Raw genomic sequence first — 22,655 nt, 5'->3', positions numbered from 1 at the left:
CCCCTCATGTCCTTGTCGGAGATTGTTTTATTGTATGTTTATGTGCAATTGTAAGTCATGTGTCGGTGTGCGACGGGTTTTGTACCCACTTATATTATTTTTTTGTAAATATATATATATATTGTTTTAGTTTATTGGGCACTTATTAAACAACTCTGTTTATACCAAGTTCATTTTCCTGCTCCTGACTTCCCTGACACCGACACGCACCCATTACAAAGACTTGTCAGTTTATTCTTGTTCTGAGACATTAGGGTTATTCCATGTGAGAAATTGCCAAGAAACTGAAGATCTCTTACAACGCTGTGTACAACTCCCTTCACAGAACAGCGCAAACTGGCTATAATCAGAATAAAAAGAGGAATGGGAGGCCCCGGTGCACAACTGAGCAAGAGGACACGAACATTAGATTGTCTAGTTTGAGAAACAGACGCCTCACAAGTCCTCAACTGGCAAATTCATTAAATAGTTCCCTCAAAAAAACAGTCTCAACGTCAACAATGTCACAGATCCCTCCAGAACTTTCATCACGCACAACTGTCCCCTATTCCCACTGATTAGTATTTGTATATATGTGCCCTTTGGTTTCCATGGTCTTGTCGATTATTGTTCCAATGTCTGTTGGTGCCTGTGAGTACCTGTGCTGTGTGTTTCGGGCTTTCGTGCCCTTGTGGATTGCGCAGATGATTACAGGTCTCATCCCGTGTGTTAATCATTGTACGCATGTGTATTTATTCTAGGTACTCATTCTTTTGTTTCGTTTTCAACCCTGTGTTTTTTGTACGCGTTTGTATGGTCTTCGTCCCCATGCCATTACACGGCACGCCTTAATTTGGGCTGAATAAAAAACCCTATTACACATGCCTGCTTCTATCTTCCGAATCTCTCCATACCAACGTGACAAAGAGTAAAGAGGCGAATCCAAGATGCTGGCCTTCTAGGCAGAGTTGCAAAGAAAAAGCCTTGTTTCAGACTGGCCAATAAAAATAAACATTTAAGATGGGCAAAAGAACACAGACACTGGACAGAGGACCTCTGCCTAGAAGGCCAGCATCCCGGAGTTGCCTCTTCACTGTTGATGTTGAGATTGGTGTTTTGCGGGTACTATTTAAAGATGCTGCCAGTTGAGGACTTGTGAGGCGTCTGTTTCTCAAACTATGCCATCTAATGTACTTGTCCTCTTGCTCAGTTGTGCACCGTGGCCTCCCATTCTTTCTATTGTGGTTAGCGCCAGTTTGCCCTGTTCTGTGAATCGAGTTGTACACAGCGTTGTGCGAGATCTTCAGTTTCTTGGCAATTTCTCACATGGAATAGCCTTCATTTCTCAGAATGAGAATAGACTGACGAGTTTCAGAAGAAAGTTCTTTGTGTTTGGCCATTTTGAGCCTGTAATCGAACCCCCAAGTGCTGATGCTCCACATACCCAACTCTAAAGGAGGCCAGTTTTATTGCTTCTTTAATCAGAAGAACAGTTTTCAGCTGTGCTAGCATAATTTCAAAAGGGTTTTCTAATGATCAATTATCCTTTTAAAATTATAAACTTGGAATAGCTAACATGACGTGCCATTGGAACACAGTAGTGCTGGTTGGTGATAATGGGCCTCTGTACGCCTATGTAGATATTCCATCAAATATCAGCCTTTTCCAGCTACAATAGTCATTTACATCATTAACAATGTCTACAATGTATTTCTGATCAATTGGATGTTATTTTAATGGACACATTTGCTTTTCAAAAACAAGGACCTCAAACTTTTGAATGGTAGTGTATATGTAGCCTGGTAAACAATCCCGACCTATGTTTCACAATGCAAACACGTACACATACCTCCCTCACTAGCTTTAAGCACCAGCTATCAGAGCAGCTCACAGATCACTGCGCCTGTACATAGCTCATCTGTAATTAGCCCATCCAATCTACCTCTTCCCCATACTATATTTATTTATTTATCTTGCTCCTTTGCACCCCAGTATCTCTACTTTGCGCATTAATCTTCTGTACATCCTACCATTCCAGTGTTTAATTGCTATATTGTAATTACTTCGCCACCATGGCCTATTTATTGCCTTACCTCTCTTATCCTACCTCATTTGCACATGCTGTATATAGATTTTTCTACTGTATTATTGACTGTATGTTTGTTTTACTCCATGTGTAACTCTGTGTTGTTGAATGTGTCAAACTGCTTTGCTTTATCTTGGCCAGATCACAGTTGCAAATGAGAACTTGCTCTCAACCTGCCTACCTGGTTAAATAAAGGTGAAATAAAATACATTTAAAAAATACTCCCACATAGGGAGATAGGGTCTACGAGAAGATCCCTGTGGCGTCAGGCTATTCGTTGTGGGAAATGTGGGGACACGGTGTCCAGGTAGTCAAAATGTACAGTCGCTATGTGTGTGGAAAACATTTAATCACAGGTAAGGCATTTAACTTGTTTAGTACAGTCTGTTTGTAACTCCACTTACTCCACACAACGTTCTTTCTCATACTAGGGCTGTTGCAGTGACCATATTGCCACAACACCGGCATTCCTGAGTCATGACCGCAGTAAAATTCCACATGACCGTTGAGTCACATTAATCTCCTTTTATGTACTCTGGATATGCTTTGGTGGTACCCAATTTACTAACTACCATCAGGGCCTATTCACCTGGGCTCTATTGTCTATTCAGGGCTCTATTGTCTCTCTAACCACTCTGACATCAATGCAAATGCAATCGAAAATCACATCAAACTTATCATCAAAACAGTTGGCATATCATACTTTTAAAACTCGCATCACTGTGATGACCAATTTCAAGAACGTTCAACAGCAGGTTGAAACAGTGTAAAACATAGTTGTTGTGGATGTTGTTTCAATGCCTAACACACCGAAATGGACAGCACTTACTAAGGTGATCATTTATTCAAAACACCCATAAGCATATTAGAGCTTATGTATATGCATACTGTACGTATGTGGACACCTGCTCATCAAATATCTCATTCCTAAATCATGGGCATTAATATGGAGTTGGTCCCCCCTTTGCTGATTTAACAGCCTCTACTCTTCTGGAAGGCTTTCCACTAGATGTTGGAACATTGCTGTGGGGACTTGCTTCCATTCAGCCACAAGAGTATTAGTGAGGTCGGCACTGATGTTGGGCGATTAGGCCTGGCTTACAATCGCCGTTCCTATTCATCTCAAAGGTGTTTGATGGGGTTGAGGTCAGGGCTCTGTGCAGACCCTTTCAAGTTCGTCCACACCAATATTCAACAAACCATTTCTGTATGGTCCTCGCGTTGTACATGGGGGCATTGTCTTGCTGAAACAGGAAAGTGCTTTCCCCAAACTGTTACGACAAAGTTGGAAGCACAGAATCATCTAGAATGTCCTTGTATGCTGTAGCGTTAAGGTTTCCCTTCACTGGAGCGAAGGGGCCTAGCATCGAATCATAAAAAAGAACCCCAAACCCACATTTGTCCCTCGGACTGCTAGATGGTAAAGTGTGATTCATCACTCCTGAGAACACGTTTCCCTTGCTCCAGAGTCCAATGGCGGCGAACTTTACACCACTCCAGCAGACGTCCGGCATTGCTCATGGTGATCTTAGACTTGTGTGTGGCTGCTACTTGCTTAGGCACTCTGAAAACACTCTCGACACAACAGTGGTAGGCTTGATTACCAACGACGACGAGACGGCCTACAGGGAGGAGGTGAGGGCCCTCGGAGTGTGGTGTCAGGAAAATAACCTCACACTCAACGTCAACAAAACTAAGGAGATGATTGTGGACTTCAGGAAACAGCAGAGGGAACACCCCCCTATCCACATCGATGGAACAGTAGTAGAGAGGGTAGCAAGTTTTAAGTTCCTCGGCATACACATCACAGACAAACTGAATTGGTCCACTCACACAGACAGCATCGTGAAGAAGGCGCAGCAGCGCCTCTTCAACCTCAGGAGGCTGAAGAAATTCGGCTTGTCACCAAAAGCACTCACAAACTGCTACAGATACACAATCGAGAGCATCCTGGCGGGCTGCATCACCGCCTGGTACGGCAACTGCTCCGCCCACAACCGTAAGGCTCTCCAGAGGGTAGTGGGGTCTGCACAACGCATCACCGGGGGCAAACTACCTGCCCTCCAGGACACCTACACCACCCGATGTCACAGGAAGGCCATAAAGATCATCAAGGACAGCAACCACCCGAGCCACTGCCTGTTCACCCCGCTATCATCCAGAAGGCGAGGTCAGTACAGGTGCATCAAAGCTGGGACCGAGAGACTGAAAAACAGCTTCTATCTCAAGGCCATCAGACTGTTAAACAGCCACCACTAACATTGAGTGGCTGCTGCCAACACACTGACTCAACTCCAGCCACTTTAATAATGGGAATTGATGGGAAATTATGTAAAATATATCACGAGCCACTTTAAACAATGCTACCTAATATAATGTGTACATACCCTACATTATTCATCTCATATGTATACGTATATACTGTACTCTATATCATCTACTGCATCCTTATGTAATACATGTATCACTAGCCCCTTTAACTATGCCACTTTGTTTACATACTCATCTCATATGTATATACTGCACTCAATACCATCTACTGTATCTTGCCTATGCCGCTCTGTACCATCACTCATTCATATATCTTTATGTACATATTCTTTACCTCCTTACACTTGTGTCTATAAGGTAGTAGTTTTGGAATTGTTAGCTAGATTACTTGTTGGTTATTACTGCATTGTCGGAACTAGAAGCACAAGCATTTCGCTACACTCGCACTAACATCTGCTAACCATGTGTATGTGACAAATAAAATTTGATTTGATTTGATTTGAAAACCTGTTGTGGCCTACCACTTCATGGCTGACGTTTCCACTTCACAATAACATCACTTACAGTTGACCAGGGCAGCTCTAGCTGGGCAGAAAATGTGATGAACTGACTTTTAGGAAAGGTGGCATCCTCTAATGGTGCCACGTTGAAAGTCACTGAGCTCTTCAGTAAGGCTGTTCTACTGCCAATGTTTGAGTATGGAGATTGCATGGCTTTGTGCTCGATTTTATACACCTGACAGCAACAAGTGTGGCTGAAATAGCCAAATACACACATTTGAAGGGGTGTCCACATATCTTTGTATATATAGTGTATCCCCTGATGATGGCATTTTTTCAATACTGACTCCTTTTGTCGTACAGTATTCCATATAAGCCACCCAGACCTTTGAAAGTTGCACAGTATACCCTTAATATTGTAATAAAACAAATCTAGTGATACAGTGCATTCAGAAAATATTCAGACCCCTTGACTTTTTCCACATTTTTTATGTTACAGCCTTATTCTAAAATGGATTAAATAGTTTTTTCTCCTCATCAATCTGCACACAATATCCCATAATGACAAAGCAGTTTTTTTAGAAATTTTTGCACATTTATGAAAAATTTAAAACTAAAATATTAGTACTCAAACCCTTTACTCAGTACTTTGTTGAATCACCTTTGGCAGCAATTACAGCCTCAAGACTTCTTGCGTATGATACTTTAAGCTTGGCACATCTGTATTTGGGGAGTTTCTCCCAATCTTCTCTGCAGATCCTCTCATGCTCTGTCAGGTTGGACAGAGAGCGTCGGTACACACCTATTTCCAGGTCTCTCCAGAGATGTTTGATCGGGTACAAGTCCGGGTTCTGGCTTGGCCACTCAACAACATTCAGAGACTTGTCCCCAAGCCACTCCTGCGTTGTATTGGCTGTGTGCTTAGGGTCGATGTCCTGTTGGAAGGTGAACCTTTGCCCCAGTCTGAGGTCCTGAGCACTCTGGAGCAGGTTTACATCAAGGTTCTCTCTGTACTTGGTGCCGTTCATCTTTCCCTCGGTCCTGACTAGTCTGCCAGTCCCTGCCACTGAAAAACATCCACACAGCATCATGATGCTACCACCATGCTTCACCTTAGGGATGGTCCCAGGTTTCCTCCAGATGTGTTGCTTGGCATTCAGGCCAAAGAGTTAAATCTTGGTTTCATCAGACCAGAGAGTATTGTTTCTCATGGTCTTAAGAGTGGGCTGTCATGTGCCTTTTACTGAGGAGTGCCTACTGTCTGGCCACTCTACCATAAAGGCCTGATTGGTGGAGTGCTGCAGAGAGGGTTGTCCTTCTGGAAAGTTCCCCCATCTCCACAAAGGAACTCTGGAGGAACTCACTTCCCTGACCAAGGCCCATCTCCCACGATTGCTCAGTTTGGCTGGGCGGCCAGCTCTAGTCTTGTCGAGTCTTGTTGTTTCAAACTTTTTCCAGTTAAGAATTGATGGAGGCCAATGTGTTATTGGCGAACTTCAATGCTGCAGAAATGTTTTGGTACCCTTCCCCAGATCTGTGCCTCCGCACAGCCCTGTCTCGGCACTCTACGGACAAATCCGTTCGACCTTATGGCTTGGTTTTTGCTCTGACATGCACCGTCAACTGTGGGACCTTAAATAGACAAGTGTGTGCCTTTCTAAATCATGTCCAATCAATTGAATTTACCACAGGTGGGCTCCAATCAAGTTGTAGAAACATCTTAAAGATGATCAATGGAAACAGGATGCACTTGAGCTCAATTTCGAGTCTCATAGCAAAGTATCAATACTTTGGTAAATAAGGTATTTCAGGTTTTTTTATACATTTGCTAAAATGTCTAAAAACCTGTTTTTGATTTGTCATTATGAGGTATTGTGTGCAGATTGACGAGGGGGAAAAATAACCTGAAAAAAGTCAAGGGGTCTGAATACTTTCCGAATGCACTGTACATAACTTGACATTTCTTCCATCCATTGTTTTAAGATAACCAACCTTCCAATTAATTAAATGGATTTCTTAGCTGCTATAACTGCTAGGTTACACAGTTTCTTCTGTTAACAGTCTCCATTATCAACCTTTCCAAGCAAACAAAAATGGGAGAATCTGTAGACATGCTGACATAAAATAACATACTTTTTGCCAGAATTCTGCATGCCTTCACAAGACCATGACTTATGCAGCAGAAGAATACAATTTCTGAGTGCATGATATCCAATGTCATTGGCATATAGTACGTTCTATGGATGGTCTTAAACTGCAGTACTTTATGTCTGAGATGATATGAACACGACTGGGCATTCTAAAATATCTGTATCCATTTATCATCATGAATAGCGTCTCCCAGGTCTTCCTCACAGTTTTGTTTGACGTGTTTTGTGTCATCAGGAAAAGCCTATCCGTTTGGAAATCAACTTTAGAGGTTGTCAGATTGCCTTAAAAGAGTTTCAATATTTGAAGCTTCTTGCTTGTCCAGTGTTTGCTGCACAGAGAAAATGAAGTGTTATGTTGGCAAAAATCCCACTCTGCGCTGTCACAGACTGGTCTTCCCTGGCTGCCAGACCCTGATGAGACCCCTGTCACTATCTGATCCTGCTCAGATGAGGCATGACAAAGAATTACCTTGGTGTACATTTATACATTATATTATCCATGAATAGAATCAATGGTTCAATAATTGAAATTACCATTATTCCCAGATCCCTGACTGTAGCCTAGCCATGAACTCAAGATGGAACTTTATATCCATTCACTGATTGTTATAATATACTGCAAAATTCACTTGAGCTCCGTAGACTGGTTTTCTCTGACTGTCTTACCCTGCAGGGACACCTGTCACTATCTGATCCTGATAAGACATGATGAGTATAGTGGTGTGTACTGACTGTGCACCATGACAGTGAAGCCTGTAACCTGTTTATACCATGTCAGTGTGAAAAGTAAGTAATTAGCTAGGGAAACTGACAAATCAATAATGTTACATTGCTGTACTGAACAATAAAAACTCATATTGCGATGAAAAAACATAAGCATATTGGTCTTTTGGCTAGCTCTAGCTAATGGTACATCATCAAATTTACTTCTATTGTAACGGGACAAAACAAAGGCTACAAAAAATTCCAATATACAGTACAGCCGTTAGATACTGCTACCTGACAGATAGCTAGAGGCTAGGTAGAGCTGAAGTGGCTGTGGTAGCTACTAGCTAGCTAACTAGCTGCTAGGAGTTCATTCACTTCAGTCAAAAGGGGATGAAACATTAGCTAACATAAAATGTCAGTTACATTACTAGCTCAGCACTTGGAATACATACTTTTTTTTCTGTCAAACAGCAGTTACCTTGTCCTCTATATCAGTCAACTAAAGAGTAGTCAGTTTATGCTCTGCTTGCTTTTACAATTTGGAGAAAAAGCAGCAGGCTCTGTGGTGTTAATGCTGTCCTAAATCCAGCTTTTGTAATTGGACAGTGAGCATTCTAGGCTATTTTGGCACCGTGTTTCCGGGGCTAGACCCTAAAAGTCAGGAGCAGGGCCAGCAAGCCCTTGGCTAAGTTTGGTGCTAGCCCACTTTAGAATGTGCAGGTGTGAACACTTGCTTAGCCCCAGGCTAAAATCTCCCATAGCCCTGGGCTAACGTGTGAATGGGCCTTATGTAAACTCCTCTGCATGCTGTGTAGGTGGATGTTGTCCATAGACACTAAAAGGTCACTATCAAGCACATGTCTAATGATGGCAAATATCTCTGTCTAGTTTAAAAGCGAACCTTCCATGTAACTGATACGATGAGTGAGGCTTTATTGTTCTCTGCCAAGATGCGGCCTATAAGTAAGTAAGTAAGTGTGTGTGTGTGTGTGTGTGTGTGTGTGTGTGTGTGTGTGTGTGTGTGTGTGTGTGTGTGTGTGTGTGTGTGTGTGTGTGTGTGTGTGTGTGCAATGTCATCACTACTCTCCCTGGTCCCAGCATTGGCAATTACGTGACATCTAGGCCTGTGAATTATTTTCAGCCAGGTTATTGTCATGCAAAAGATTGCCGCTGTCACGGCAATTGACAGTTGGTTCATAAACATGAACCAACAACATCGTCTAGAGCTATACCTTCTCTCCCAGACTCATGTATAGACATTTTGGAGTGTAGCACAAGGTAACCAGTCCATCCAGTATGCATTATAATACAGCCCACACTAATTTTGGAGCACAGGCTAGACCACATCTTAAATCAGTTGTGTTGCCATGAGTAAGATGCTGTTATGCTATGTATTGTATTACGGCACAATTAGGGTTGCAAAGGCTCGGAAACTTTCCAGTAAATGTTTATTTCCGGAAATCTTTCATGTCAAGTTAAGCCCGGCAATATTGGGAATTTTGCTTAAATTCATCAAAAAAGTTAGCTTATAACAGTGAACCTTTTTTGTGGGACACACATAAGGCAATTCTAGGTCTTGTGGCATATTTTGATTAAACTATCCACAATTCAATTGAATTGCAGCCCTCTGCATGCACAGTGCATTCTTCCATCACATGTACAGCATGTACTAATGAGATGCTATTGAGCCCACACTTCTACACTGTCTGAGCCAAGGACTACATGCTTTCTGGTTATGATTACAATACTGCATGGGGTGAATATATTGTATATGACATACATGATTTTTGATTACTAAATAGTAGCCAACAGCAAAGTCTGTTTAAATCATTTCTAACTTGTTCACAATTTCTGCTAGTTAGTTTTTGCTACCATGTGGATTTTAGCTTGCTTGAGTCTGCTAACTGAGGAGTATTAATTCACCTGTTTCCATACATGTTTCATTTTAAAACAGTTATCTTACAAAGGAGTTGTTAATTCTAACTGCTTAACTATTTATCTGTACATGGAATTGTAATTGTTTTTTTACAATTTTTTAAATAATCTTTACAGGAAAATGCCACGGGCACTATGTGATGTGTGGAGACATTTCACTGCAGCTAAAGTAGAAGGAAAAGCTGTGTACATTTGCAAATACTGTGACAAATTATATGGGAAGAATGCAACAAAGATGCAGAATCATTTGGCCAAGTGCATAAAGTTCCCTCAGTGCTTACAACAAGCCATCTCTGACAAAAAAATAATGAATTAGACACCTTATCAATAGCAACAGCTCATGTTCCTCCTGGAATCAGACATTTTTGGACTCAATGAAGGAACGTAGTCAGAGAAATGCTGATGAAATGACCCATACACAGGCAATGTGTATTGGGAGAGATTTATAAATGTTCTTCGCCCAGCCTACACCCCACCAACCAGACATGCTTTATCTACTCATTTGCCAGATACAGAGTTCAACAGAGTTAAAGAAGGTCAGGCAAATCATAGAGAAAGCAGACTGTATTGCAATCATCTCTGATGGGTGTTCGAATGTTCGTGGGCAAGGAATAATTAAATACATCATATCCACCCTTCAACCAGTATTCTACAAGAGCACAGACAAGAGGGGTAACAGACTCATCGGTCTCTACATTGCAGATGAGCTGAAGGCAGTCATCAATGACCTTGGACCACAGAAGCTATTTGCACTGGTGACAGACAATGCTGTGAACATGAAGGCTGCTTGGTCTAAAGTGGAGTCCTACCCACACATCACACCCATTGGCTGTGCTGCTCTTACATTGAATCTGCTCCTCAAGGACATCTTGGCACTGAAACAATGGATACACTCTACAAGAGAGCCAAGGAAATGGTTAGGTATTTGAAGGGTCATCAAGTTACAACAGCAATCTACCTCACCAAGCAAAGTGAGAAGAATAAGAGCACCACATTGAAGCTTATTATTCAGCCCCCTTAAGTTAATACTTTGTAGCGCCACCTTTTGCTGCGATTACAGCTGTAAGTTGCTTGGGGTATGTCTCTATCAGTTTTGCACATCGAGAGACTGAAATGTTTTCCCATTCCTCCTTGCAAAACAGCTCGAGCTCAGTGAGGTTGGATGGAGAGCATTTGTGAACAGCAGTTTTCAGTTCTTTCCTCAGATTCTCGATTGGATTCAGGTCTGGACTTTGACTTGGCCATTCTAACACCTGGATATGTTTATTTTTGAACCATTCCATTGTAGATTTTGCTTTATGTTTTGGATCATTGTCTTGTTGGAAGACAAATCTCCGTCCCAGTCTCAGGTCTTTTGCAGACTCCATCAGGTTTTCTTCCAGAATGGTCCTGTATTTGGCTCCATCCATCTTCCCATCAATTTTAACCATCTTCCCTGTCCCTGCTGAAGAAAAGCAGGCCCAAACCATGATGCTGCCACCACCATGTTTGACAGTGGGGATGATGTGTTCAGGGTGATGAGCTGTGTTGCTTTTATGCCAAACATAACGTTTTGCATTGTTGCCAAAAAGTTCAATTTTGGTTTCATCTGACCAGAGCACCTTCTTCCACATGTTTGGTGTGTCTCCCAGGTGGCTTGTGGCAAACTTTAAACAACACTTTTTATGGATATCTTTAAGAAATGGCTTTCTTCTTGCCACTCTTCCATAAAGGCCAGATTTGTGCAATATACGACTGATTGTTGTCCTATGGACAGAGTCTCCCACCTCAGCTGTAGATCTCTGCAGTTCATCCAGAGTGATCATGGGCCTCTTGGCTGCATCTCTGATCAGTCTTCTCCTTGTATGAGCTGAAAGTTTAGAGGGACGGCCAGGTCTTGGTAGATTTGCAGTGGTCTGATACTCCTTCCATTTCAATATTATCGCTTGCACAGTGCTCCTTGGGATGTTCAAAGCTTGGGAAATCTTTTTATATCCAAATCCGGCTTTAAACTTCTTCACAACAGTATCTCGGACCTGCCTGGTGTGTTCCTTGTTCTTCATGATGCTCTCTGCGCTTTTAACGGACCTCTGAGACTATCACAGTGCAGGTGCATTTATACGGAGACTTGATTACACACAGGTGGATTGTATTTATCATCATTAGTCATTTAGGTCAACATGGGATCATTCAGAGATCCTCACTGAACTTCTGGAGAGAGTTTGCTGCACTGAAAGTAAAGGGGCTGAATAATTTTGCACGCCCAATTTTTCAGTTTTTGATTTGTTAAAAAAGTTTGAAATATCCAATAAATGTCGTTCCACTTCATGATTGTGTCCCACTTGTTGTTGATTCTTCACAAAAAAATACAGTTTTATATCTTTATGTTTGAAGCCTGAAATGTGGCAAAAGGTCGCAAAGTTCAAGGGGGCCGAATACTTTCGCAAGGCACTGTACACATCCAAGCAAGGGCTTTGGAATGGAGATGCAATATGGCCGTCGTGCTTACATATCTCATCAGCCACCTGGTGGAAGGGACTTTGTGGATTACAGGCTCTTTCCCCTGTTGCCTCCATCATCCTCCAAATCCCACCAACATCAGCCGCCTCGGAGTGCAACTGGCCTTTCTTTGGCTACACACACACCAAAGCTTTCAACAGGCTGACCAATACAAGGGTTTGCAAATTTGAGGCTTTTTGAGCCTGACAACGATCCATCCTCAACAGGGTTGGAAAGTGACAGTAAATATGAGGCCTCAGAGTCTGATGTTCAAGAGGTGAACATTGAGGAGATTCAGGGAGAAGACATGGAAGCCTGAGAGGAAGACAACCAAAGCTTTAGTTTCTCGACTATCATGTTGAAAACTTTTTGGGGAGATGCGATGGATCATTGGGGGTCATTCAATATTCCCTTTATTTTGTTGTTCAGTGAAATCATCCCATGTGAAGAGTCAACTCATTTAATTAAAGTTCAATTCGTAGCTAAATATTTAAAATATATATATATATTGGAAGAATTTAATAATTTGCAATTATGTCTACTTATTTAAGTTTCTGTCACCATATGATATGGTAAATATGTCCAATGCAAAAAACATCTACATTTAAATGCTATTAATATTAATTTGCATATAGTTCCATTAATTCCCATATATTCCCTTTAAGTCGGAAAGTTTCCATCTCTGAATATTCCCCAAAATGTGCAACCTTAGGCACAATCATAATTTTTACTCCATTTGTTGTGTGTTCCTAAGCCTATACGCATAAGATTTAATATGCGTATGGGTGTTTTGAATTAATCATCACCTTGGAAAGCGTTGTCCATTTTGTTGTCAGGCTTTGAAACAACATCCACAACAACCATGTTTTACACTCAGTTTCAACCTGCTGTTAAACTTCTTTATTCAAATTATCATCATAGTGAGGTGTTTTAAAAGTACGATAGGCCTACTGTTTTGCTGGTAAGTGTTTGATGTGATTTTCGATTGCATTTGCCTTGATGTCAGAGTGGTTAGAGGGACAATAGAGTCCTGAGTACCAAGCCATTAGGACCTGATGATCGTTAGCAAGTTGGATACTACTAACACGTGTCCAGAGTGCATAAAAGAGATGACCTAAATGGTCACGTGGGATTTTACTGCAGTCATGACTCATGACTGCTGGTGTGGCTGTAATATGGTATGGTCACAGCTACACCCCTATACACATCTCGGTAGTAACTCCAGCTCCTGGGTGCATTCTGGCTCATTGAACAGGCCTCTACTGCCTCTACTCCACAACAGAAAATCATTCTGCGTGCATACGTGTGTGTACGTGTAAGGTGCATTCAAAAAGTATTCAGACCCCTTGACTTGTTCCACATGTTGTTACGTTACAGCCTAATTCTAAAATGGATTAAATTCAACATTTTCCTCACCAATCTACACACAATGTCAAAGTGAAGACAGGTTTTTATACATTTTTTCACATTTATAAAAATAAAAAGCAGAAATACCTTATCTACTTTTTCAGACCCAGTTTTCAGACCCTTTGCTATGAGACTCCATTTATCATACTTGAGATGTTTCTACAACTTTATTGGAGTCCACCTGTGTTAAATTCAATTGATTGTACATTATTTGGAAAGGCACACACCTGTCTATTTAAGGTCCCACAGTTGACAGTGCATGTCAGAGCAAAAACCAAGCCATGAGGTTGAAGGAATTGTCCGTAGAGTGCTGAGACAGGATTGTGTAGAGGCACAGATCAGGGGACGGGTACCAAAATATTTCTGCAGCCTTGAAGGTCCCCAAGATCACAGTGGCCTCAATCATTCTTAAACTGAATAAGTTTGGAACCACCAAGACTCCTCCTAGAGCTGGGCGCCCAGCCAAACTGAGCAATCGTGGGAGAAGGGCCTTGGTCAGGGAGGTGACCAAGAACACGATGGTCACTCTGACAGAGCTAGATGGGAAAACCTTCCAGAAGGACAACCATCTCTGCAGCACTCCACCAATCAGGCCTTTATGGTAGAGTGGCCAGAGAGAGAGAGAGAGAGAGAAAAAAAAGAGGGAAGGAGAGAGACACAGTGGGCCTTTCTGATATAGCCAAGGTTGAAATAAACACTTCAGATCATAAAATAGAATATTGTCCTACAAAGAGGAAATGCTCTGCAGTCTTACAAACACATAAGGACAGACATATTCCATTATAGTTATTTATAGGATCTGTATTCATAATCTATGATTACAGTCACACAACATGGACCCTTCCTAGTTTCCCCACTCAGTGTCCATGTGTCTTCATCCTATCCGCCTGCTCCTCAACATTTACAGTAGACAGGCGAGCAAAGCTGTGATTGTTTTTATTCCCAGTTTTGATCAATATGGTAAGGGCTATTATTATCAGGCATTGCCAAATCGTAATGTCGTGCCCTGTTGCATCTTGGGAGCTGCATTGAATTGGAGGTGGTGGCTTGAGGACATGGTGACCCAGATGAATGAGCTGCCGAAATGATCACCCCAGGGCCTCTGGAGCATTCCACTGCTGACTGTGTTGTCGTAGGAACGCTCCTAATGATTTCATAACTACAGTGTCTCATTTTATTCTGACATGCCAAGCTAGGTTTGGTTGGAATTTGAATTTCTGAGTTCTGGTATCTGATAATTAGAATTGGGCTGAGCTCTGAGCTATGTGTCCTATGTGACACATTCCATGAACTGTGTGCTCCAATCTAGCCTCACACAACAGATATATCCAAATGTTTATCATGGAAAGCATTAGCTCTATTGTTAACATTTTTGAGGTGGCCCACTCTTTTATGGTATGCAAAACTTCCAGTGTAATTTTAACTCTTAACAATGCTCTATCTTTCCATCCCAGGTTATGACATCTCCAGCCTTACTACTGAGGAGGGTGCCAGATGGGAGAGTCGGAGGCTACTACAGGAGTCCTGGGACAACGAGACAGACCTTCTGTTGGACCCCCCGTCCAAAAACTGCACTGAGCCAGGTAGGGCAGGCCCCGCTTTAGAAGTTGTGATTCAACTTTTGGTTGCCAGGTTGGTGAAACTATTGGCCAAGCGAGAAATTCTGTAGTGGAGTTGAAGCTTTGGAATTAGTATACATGGGAGTCCCATGTGGGATTCCTGCAGGATATAGGGAAGACTGGAGTAGAGATGAAATCAAATAAATTAAGGGGATTGTGTAACGGTTTTCTAGTGGTGATGAAAGAGAGTCGGACCAAACTGCAGCGTGTCGATTGCGATCCATGTTTAATATAACAAAAAAAACACGAACTTACAAAAAAACAATAAACGAAACCGAAACAGCCTATCTGGTGCAAACTAACAACGAGTACACATAGGACACTAAGGACAATCACCCACGACAAACTCAAAGAATATGGCTGCCTAAATATGGTTCCCAATCAGAGACAACGATAAGCATCTGCCTCTGATTGAGAACCACTCCAGACAGCCATAGACCTTGCTAGACAACCCATTAAGCTACAATCCCAATACCACCACCAAAACCCCAAGACAAACACACCACAATTACAAAAACCCCATGCCACACCCTGGCCTGACCAAATACATAAAGATAAACACAAAATACTTTGACCAGGGCGTGACAGAACCCCCTAAGGTGCGGACTCCCGAACGCACCTCAAAACAATAGGGAGGGTCCGGGTGGGCGTCTGTCCATGGTGGCGGCTCCGGCGCGGGGACGTGGACCCCACTCCTTTAATGTCTTAGTCCCCTCTCCCTTCGTCCCTGGATAGTCCACCCTCGCCGCCGACCATGGCCTAGTAGTCCTCACCCAGAACCCCACTGGACTGAGGAACAGATCGGGACTGAAGGACAGCTCGGGACCGAGGCAGCTCGGGACTGAGGGAAGCTCGGGAGTGAGAGAAAGCTCAGGAGTGAGAGAAAGCTCAGGAGTGAGAGAAAGCTCAGGAGTGAGAGAAAGCTCAGGAGTGAGAGGAAGCTCAGGAGTGAGAGGAAGCTCAGGAGTGAGAGGAAGCTCAGGAGTGAGAGGAAGCTCAGGAGTGAGAGGAAGCTCAGGCAGGTAGATAGATCTACCAGCTCCTGGCTGGCTGGTGGTTTCAGCAGATCCTGGCTGACTGGCAGATCCTGGCTGACTGGCAGATCTGGAAGAGTCTGGTTGACTGGCAGATCTGGAAGAGTCTGGTTGACTGGCAGATCTGGAAGAGTCTGGTTGACTGGCAGATCTGGAAGAGTCTGGTTGACTGGCAGATCTGGAAGAGTCTGGCTGACTGGCAGATCTGGAAGAGTCTGGCAGACTGGCGGCGCTGGGCAGACTGGCGGTGCTGGGCAGACTGACGAGCTGGGCAGACTGGACGAGCTGGGCAGACTGGCGGTGCTGGGCAGACTGGCGATGCTGGGCAGACTGGCGATGCTGGGCAGACTGGCGATGCTGGGCAGACTGGCGATGCTGGGCAGACTGATGGCGCTGGGCAGACTGGCGATGCTGGGCAGACGGGGGCACTGGCGGCGCTGGGCAGACTGGCGGCACTAGCTGCTCCATATAGGCTGACAGCTCTGGCGGCTTCTTACAGACTACCGCTCTGGCGGCTCCGTGCTGACTGGCAGCTCCTTGCAGACTGGCAGCTCCTTGCAGACTGGCAGCTCCTTACAGACTGACAGCTCCGTGCAGACTGACAGCTCCGTGCAGACTGACAGCTCCGTGCAGACTGGCTGCTCCATGCAGACTGGCTGCTCCATGCAGACTGACAGCTCTGGCTGCTTCATGCAGACTGACAGCTCTGGCTGCTCCATGTAGACTGGCTGCTTCATGCAGACTGGCAGCTCTGGCTGCTCTATGTAGACTGGCTGCTTCATGCAGACTGGCAGCTCGGGCTGCTTCATGTAGACTGACAGCTCTGGCTGCTCCATGCGGACTGACAGCTCTGGCTGCTCCATGCAGACTGACAGCTCTGGCTGCTCCATGCGGACTGACAGCTCTGGCTGCTCCATGCGGACTGACAGCTCTGGCTGCTCCATGTAGACTGGCTGCTTCATGCAGACTGGCAGCTCGGGCTGCTTCATGTAGACTGACAGCTCTGGCTGCTCCATGTAGACTGGCTGCTTCATGCAGACTGGCAGCTCGGGCTGCTTCATGTAGACTGACAGCTCTGGCTGCTCCATGCAGACTGACAGCTCTGACTGCTCCATGCAGACTGACAGCTCTGACTGCTCCATGCAGACTGACAGCTCTGACTGCTCCATGCAGACTGACAGCTCTGGCTGCTTCATGCAGACTGGCAGCTCTGGCTGCGCTGAACAGGCGGGAGACTCCTGCAGCGCTGTGTCGGAGGAAGGCTCTGGCTGCGCTAAACAGGCGGAAGACTCCGGCAGCGCTGGAGATGAGGAAAGCTCTAACAGCGCTAGATAGGCGTGAGACTCCGGCAGCGCAGGAGAGGAGAAAGGCTCTGGCTGCGCTAAACAGGCGGGAGGCTCCGGCAGCGCTGTAGAGGAGGAAGGCTCTGGCTGCGCTGAACAGGCGGGAGGCTCCGGCAGCGCTGTAGAGGAGGAAGGCTCTGGCTGCGTTAAACAGGCGGGAGACTCCAGCAGCGCAGGAGAGGAGAAAAGCGCTGGCTGCGCTGAACAGGCGAGGCACACTGAAGGCCTGGTGCGTGGTGCTGGAACTGGTGGTACTGGATCGAGGACACGCACAGGAAGCCTGGTGCGGGGAGCTGCTACCGGAGGGCTGGGGTGTGGAGGTGGTACTGGATAGACCGGACCGTGCAGGCGCACTGGAGCTCTTGAGCACCGAGCCTGCCCAACCTTACCTGGCTCGCCGCACTGGAGACACCGTGCGCTCCACAGCATAACACGGTGCCTGCCCGGTCTCTCCAGCCCCCCGGTAAGCACAGGGAGTTTGCGCAGGTCTCCTACCTGGCATAGCCATACTCCCTGTAAGCCCCCCCCCAAGAAATTTTTGGGGCTGACTCTCGGGCTTCCATCCGCTCTGCCGTGCTAGCTCCTCATAATGCCGCCTCTCTGCTTTTGCTGCCTCCAGCTCGGCTTTGGGGCGACAATAATCTCAGGCTCATTCCAGGGTCCTTTACCGTCCAATTCCTCCTCCCATGTCCATAACTCCAGGTGGTGCAACCTCTCCCACTGTAGCTGCTGCTGCTCCTGCTGCTGCTGCCTCTGTTGCCTCTTCTCCTGTTGCTCCTTTGGGCGGCTACACTCCCCTGGTTTAGCCCAGGGTCCTCTCCCCGTCGAAGATCTCCTCCCATGACCAGAAATCCTTGGTGAGCATCTCCTTTTCGGCTGCTCCTGCCTGTTGACACGCCGCTTGGTCCGTTGGTGGTGGGTGATTCTGTAACGGTTTTCTAGTGGTGATGAAAGAGAGTCGGACCAAACTGCAGCGTGTCGATTGCGATCCATGTTTAATATAACAAAAAAACACGAACTTACAAAAAAACAATAAACGAAACCGAAACAGCCTATCTGGTGCAAACTAACAACGAGTACACATAGGACACTAAGGACAATCACCCACGACAAACTCAAAGAATATGGCTGCCTAAATATGGTTCCCAATCAGAGACAACGATAAGCACCTGCCTCTGATTGAGAACCACTCCAGACAGATAGACCTTGCTAGACAACCCACTAAGCTACAATCCCAATACCACCACCAAAACCCCAAGACAAACACACCACAATTACAAAAACCCCATGCCACACCCTGGCCTGACCAAATACATAAAGATAAACACAAAATACTTTGACCAGGGCGTGACAGATTGAAAATTCAGACAGGTAGGGATAGCCTTACAGATAGGGCTGTGACGATTATGGAATTTTTGGTAATGATTCATTGTCATGCAATTATTGTCATCACTGTCATTTTTTTACATGTTTGGAGCTTGTAATGCATCATAATGCATCTTCAAAAATTAGCCTCAACATACCTAATGAATACAACACACCCCTATCTCAAATGCTCAGAACATTTGGAAATTAAGCTATTTGAATCCCCCCTTATCCTAAAATGAATGTATTAAGATTATTATGACAATTATTATTTTAAGTTCACAGTTATTGTCCATAATTGACCGTTTCACAATTCTACAATACTTATATACAATACAGTGGGTATTGTAAGTATTCACCCCCCTTGGATTTTTAAAAACATTTTGTTGCTTTACAAAGTCGGAATGAAATAGATTCAATTGTAATTTTTTTCATTGAGCTACACAAAGTACTGCATAAGAATGACAAATGAATACATATTAAACAACTAAAATATGGTCTTTATATAAGTATTCAACCCCTTTGTTTAGGCAAGCCTAATTAGTTCAGGAGTAAAATGTGAATTAACAAATCACATAATATGTTGGACTCACTCTGTGAAATAAGAGGGGTTGACATGATTTTTTAATGACTACGCCTTCCTTTGTCCCCATTCATACAACATCTGTAAGATCCCTCATCTAAGTATTGAATTTCAAGCACAGATTCAACAATAAAGACGAGGGAACCTATTTGAAAGCCTCGTAAAGAAGGGCAGTGATTGTTAGATGTATAACAATAACAAATCAGACATTGAATATCTCTTTAAGCATCATCAAATTAATAATTATGCTGTGGATCATGTATTAAACCACCCAGATACATCAAATATTTATTTTGTCGTTCTTCTGAACTGAGCTGCAGGACAAGAAGGAAACTGCTCAGGGATGTCAGTTGTGTGTGTATAATTGTGTAACTGTCTGGTTGTATTGTGAATTGAAAGCAAGGCAAGAAGTAGAGCTTTACAGCTGATAGCCTCCTGTCCGTCTGTTGTTTTTTATTACCTTTATTTAACTAGGCAAGGCAGTTAAAAACAAATTCTTATTTACAATGATGGCCTACCCCAGCCAAACCCTAACCAGGACGACACTGGGCACTGCCCTATGGGACTCCCAATCACAGCCGGTTGTGATACAGCCTGGAAACAAACCAGGGTCTGTAGTGATGCCTCTAGCACTGAGATGCAGTGCCTTCGACCGCGGCGCCACTCGGGAGCCCTGCAATCAGATGAGTCTTTATGGAATGAATTTATTGCTGATGCTTACAAGTCAACAGGAATGCATATGACACTTCAACATTTTTTTCAACTGTTAGTTTGTTGAGTGATAGTTTCATGTAGCAAATATAGCAAAAATATAGACAAAAACCCTGACTATAAACACTGAAAATAAATTAATTCTGAATCAGGTCCAGAGTAACAAAAAATCTCCCTTTAATGCTCCATGTCCACACGGGTCAATGGAAACAAGACCTGAACAATTAGCACTTTCAATTCCCCCGGTCAGCATGGCTACAGCTGACACACAGGAAAACTCTCACACACTGGCAGTCAAGCAATCAGGCGGAGTATGTGTGTGTGCGTGTGTGTGTGAATATGTGTTACTGTACATTATGTGATTTTGTGTCCTTCTGTGTCCTACAATGGGAATGTTCTGGAAGTAATAAGGCCACAAGCTATAAAAGACTCAATGAGAATTGACATTTGACTGGATCCAGTGAGTAGAATGAGATCTGATAGATTGTGAGATCATCGTTAATGTGTAATCATTACTAATGAAGCGAATGGACGTCCACATTAATCTGTGATGATGAAACTCTGATCTCTCGCTTTCTATGCATACATAGCCTGGTCTACTGGTCCAAGTTGAGCGATGTTTAAGGATGTTGGATTGGAAGAATAGTGGAAAGGAGAGCGAGAGATAGAGAGAGAAGGGGGGAGAATGATCAAGAGGGAGTGAGAGATTGAGAGAGGAAGAGAGACAGAGACAATGATCAAGAGGGGGTGAGAGAATGAGAGATAGATGAGACAGGCTCTTTTGTGCAGAAAAGCAGGAAGAACCCTATTAAAATAATTTGAGCGTTTCAGGATGCAAAGCGTGATTAAGCGGAAAACAGGCTATTAAGTATTTCTGTCTAAATATAACTCCCATATAACTTACTCGGAGAGAGCAGGGGTTGGAAGCAGGCAATAGGATAAAGAGCTGTCTAGAGCATATGAGAATGTGTGTGTGTGTGTGTGTGTGTGTGTGTGTGTGTGTGTGTGTGTGTGTGTGTGTGTGTGTGTGTGTGTGTGTGTGTGTGTGTGTGTGTGTGTGTGAGAGTGTGTGTGAGAGTGTGTGTGAGAGTGTGTGAGTGAGTGAGTGAGTGAGTGAGTGAGTGAGTGAGTGAGTGAGTGAGTGAGTGAGTGAGTGAGTGAGTGAGTGAGTGAGTGAATGAGTGTGCATTCGGCTTAGGTGTGGGTTTGGTTTGTGTGTGTGCACGTTGTATCTAGGACAGGGGCGAATTTTGGGAGGCGGTGTGTTAACAGTGAGATCAAGAGATTGCTTGGCAGAATGCAGTCTCATAAAGCCCCAGGATTCCACATGGAAAACCCTCACACATACAAGGACCCAGAAAAACACACACGCCCACGGAAAGACAAACACACGCCCACGGGCAATGCAAACACACAGAGTGCCGTTATCGGAGTTAGAATACAGCTTACATATCTGCATATCTTCACAACACCCACCAAGGTTGGGCTCAATTCAAATTGAAGGCAGTCAATTCAGGAAGTAAAAAAAATGAAATTACAAACATCGAAAAAAGGGCATTTATTTTCAATGACTTCTCCATAAACTGAAAAGTAGAAGCTATTTATAAAAATGCTAAAAAGTTTATTTATAAAATTACAAATTAAAAATCATATAACCTGAATTGACTGCATTCAATTTGAATTGAGCCCAACTCTGTCACACACACACACACACACACACAGACATCCCTGAGCTGCAGCTCAGTTCAGAAGAATTAATAAATACAACTTTGATGTGTCTGGGTGGTTTAATACATCATCCACAGCATAATTATTAACTTGATGATGCTTAGAGAGATATTCAATGTCTGATTTGTTATTGTTATCCATCTAACAATCACTGCCCTTCCCAGGTCTTTGCTGAATCTGTGATTGAAATTCAATACTTAGATGAGGGATCTTTACAGATGTTGTATGAATGGGGACAAAGGAAGGCGTAGTCTTTAATAAACCACGTCAACCTCTCTTATTTCACAGAGTGAGTCCAACATATTATGTGATTTGTTAAGCCAAATTGTATGACTGAACTAATTAGGCTTGCCTAAACAAAGGGGGTGAATACTTATGTAAAGACCATATTTTAGTTATTTAATTTGAATTCATTTGTAATTCGTATGCAATATTTTGTGTAGGTCGATGATTTTTTAAAAATTGAATCTATTTCAATCCGGCTTTTTAAAGCAACAAAATGTTTTTTCAAAATCCAATACTTAAGATACCCATTGTATGTAAGTATTATATATATTTTTTTTAAAACCTTTATTTAACTAGGGCTGGCACAAATATTATGTAATTGTGTAACCGTCAGGTGGTAATATGAATTGAAATGAAGAATACTATTTTGCCATCCTGCTACTCAGACTCTTCCTCATAGGGCCATAGTTTTTTCCCTTACAGCTGATTGCCTCCTGCTTCAAGGTATGCAACTATCGGGTGAATGTCGCGCT

At 43.6% G+C, this 22,655-nt stretch overlaps 1 protein-coding gene across 1 annotated transcript in view; it reads left to right on the top strand.

Moving 5' to 3' along the window:
* Nucleotides 1-22,655, top strand: part of LOC112254424 (sodium/potassium/calcium exchanger 3-like) — a 143,691-nt gene that overhangs the window by 45,330 nt on the left and 75,706 nt on the right. The window contains exon 2 of the mRNA XM_024427007.2: nucleotides 14,969-15,097. Coding sequence (XP_024282775.1) covers nucleotides 14,969-15,097 — 129 coding nt within the window. The remainder of the gene's footprint in view (nucleotides 1-14,968; nucleotides 15,098-22,655) is intronic.

Source organism: Oncorhynchus tshawytscha, linkage group LG01, assembly GCF_018296145.1.
Source record: "Oncorhynchus tshawytscha isolate Ot180627B linkage group LG01, Otsh_v2.0, whole genome shotgun sequence".
NCBI classification, from domain to species: domain Eukaryota; kingdom Metazoa; phylum Chordata; class Actinopteri; order Salmoniformes; family Salmonidae; genus Oncorhynchus; species Oncorhynchus tshawytscha.
This window is presented reverse-complemented; position numbering and strand designations above follow the sequence as displayed.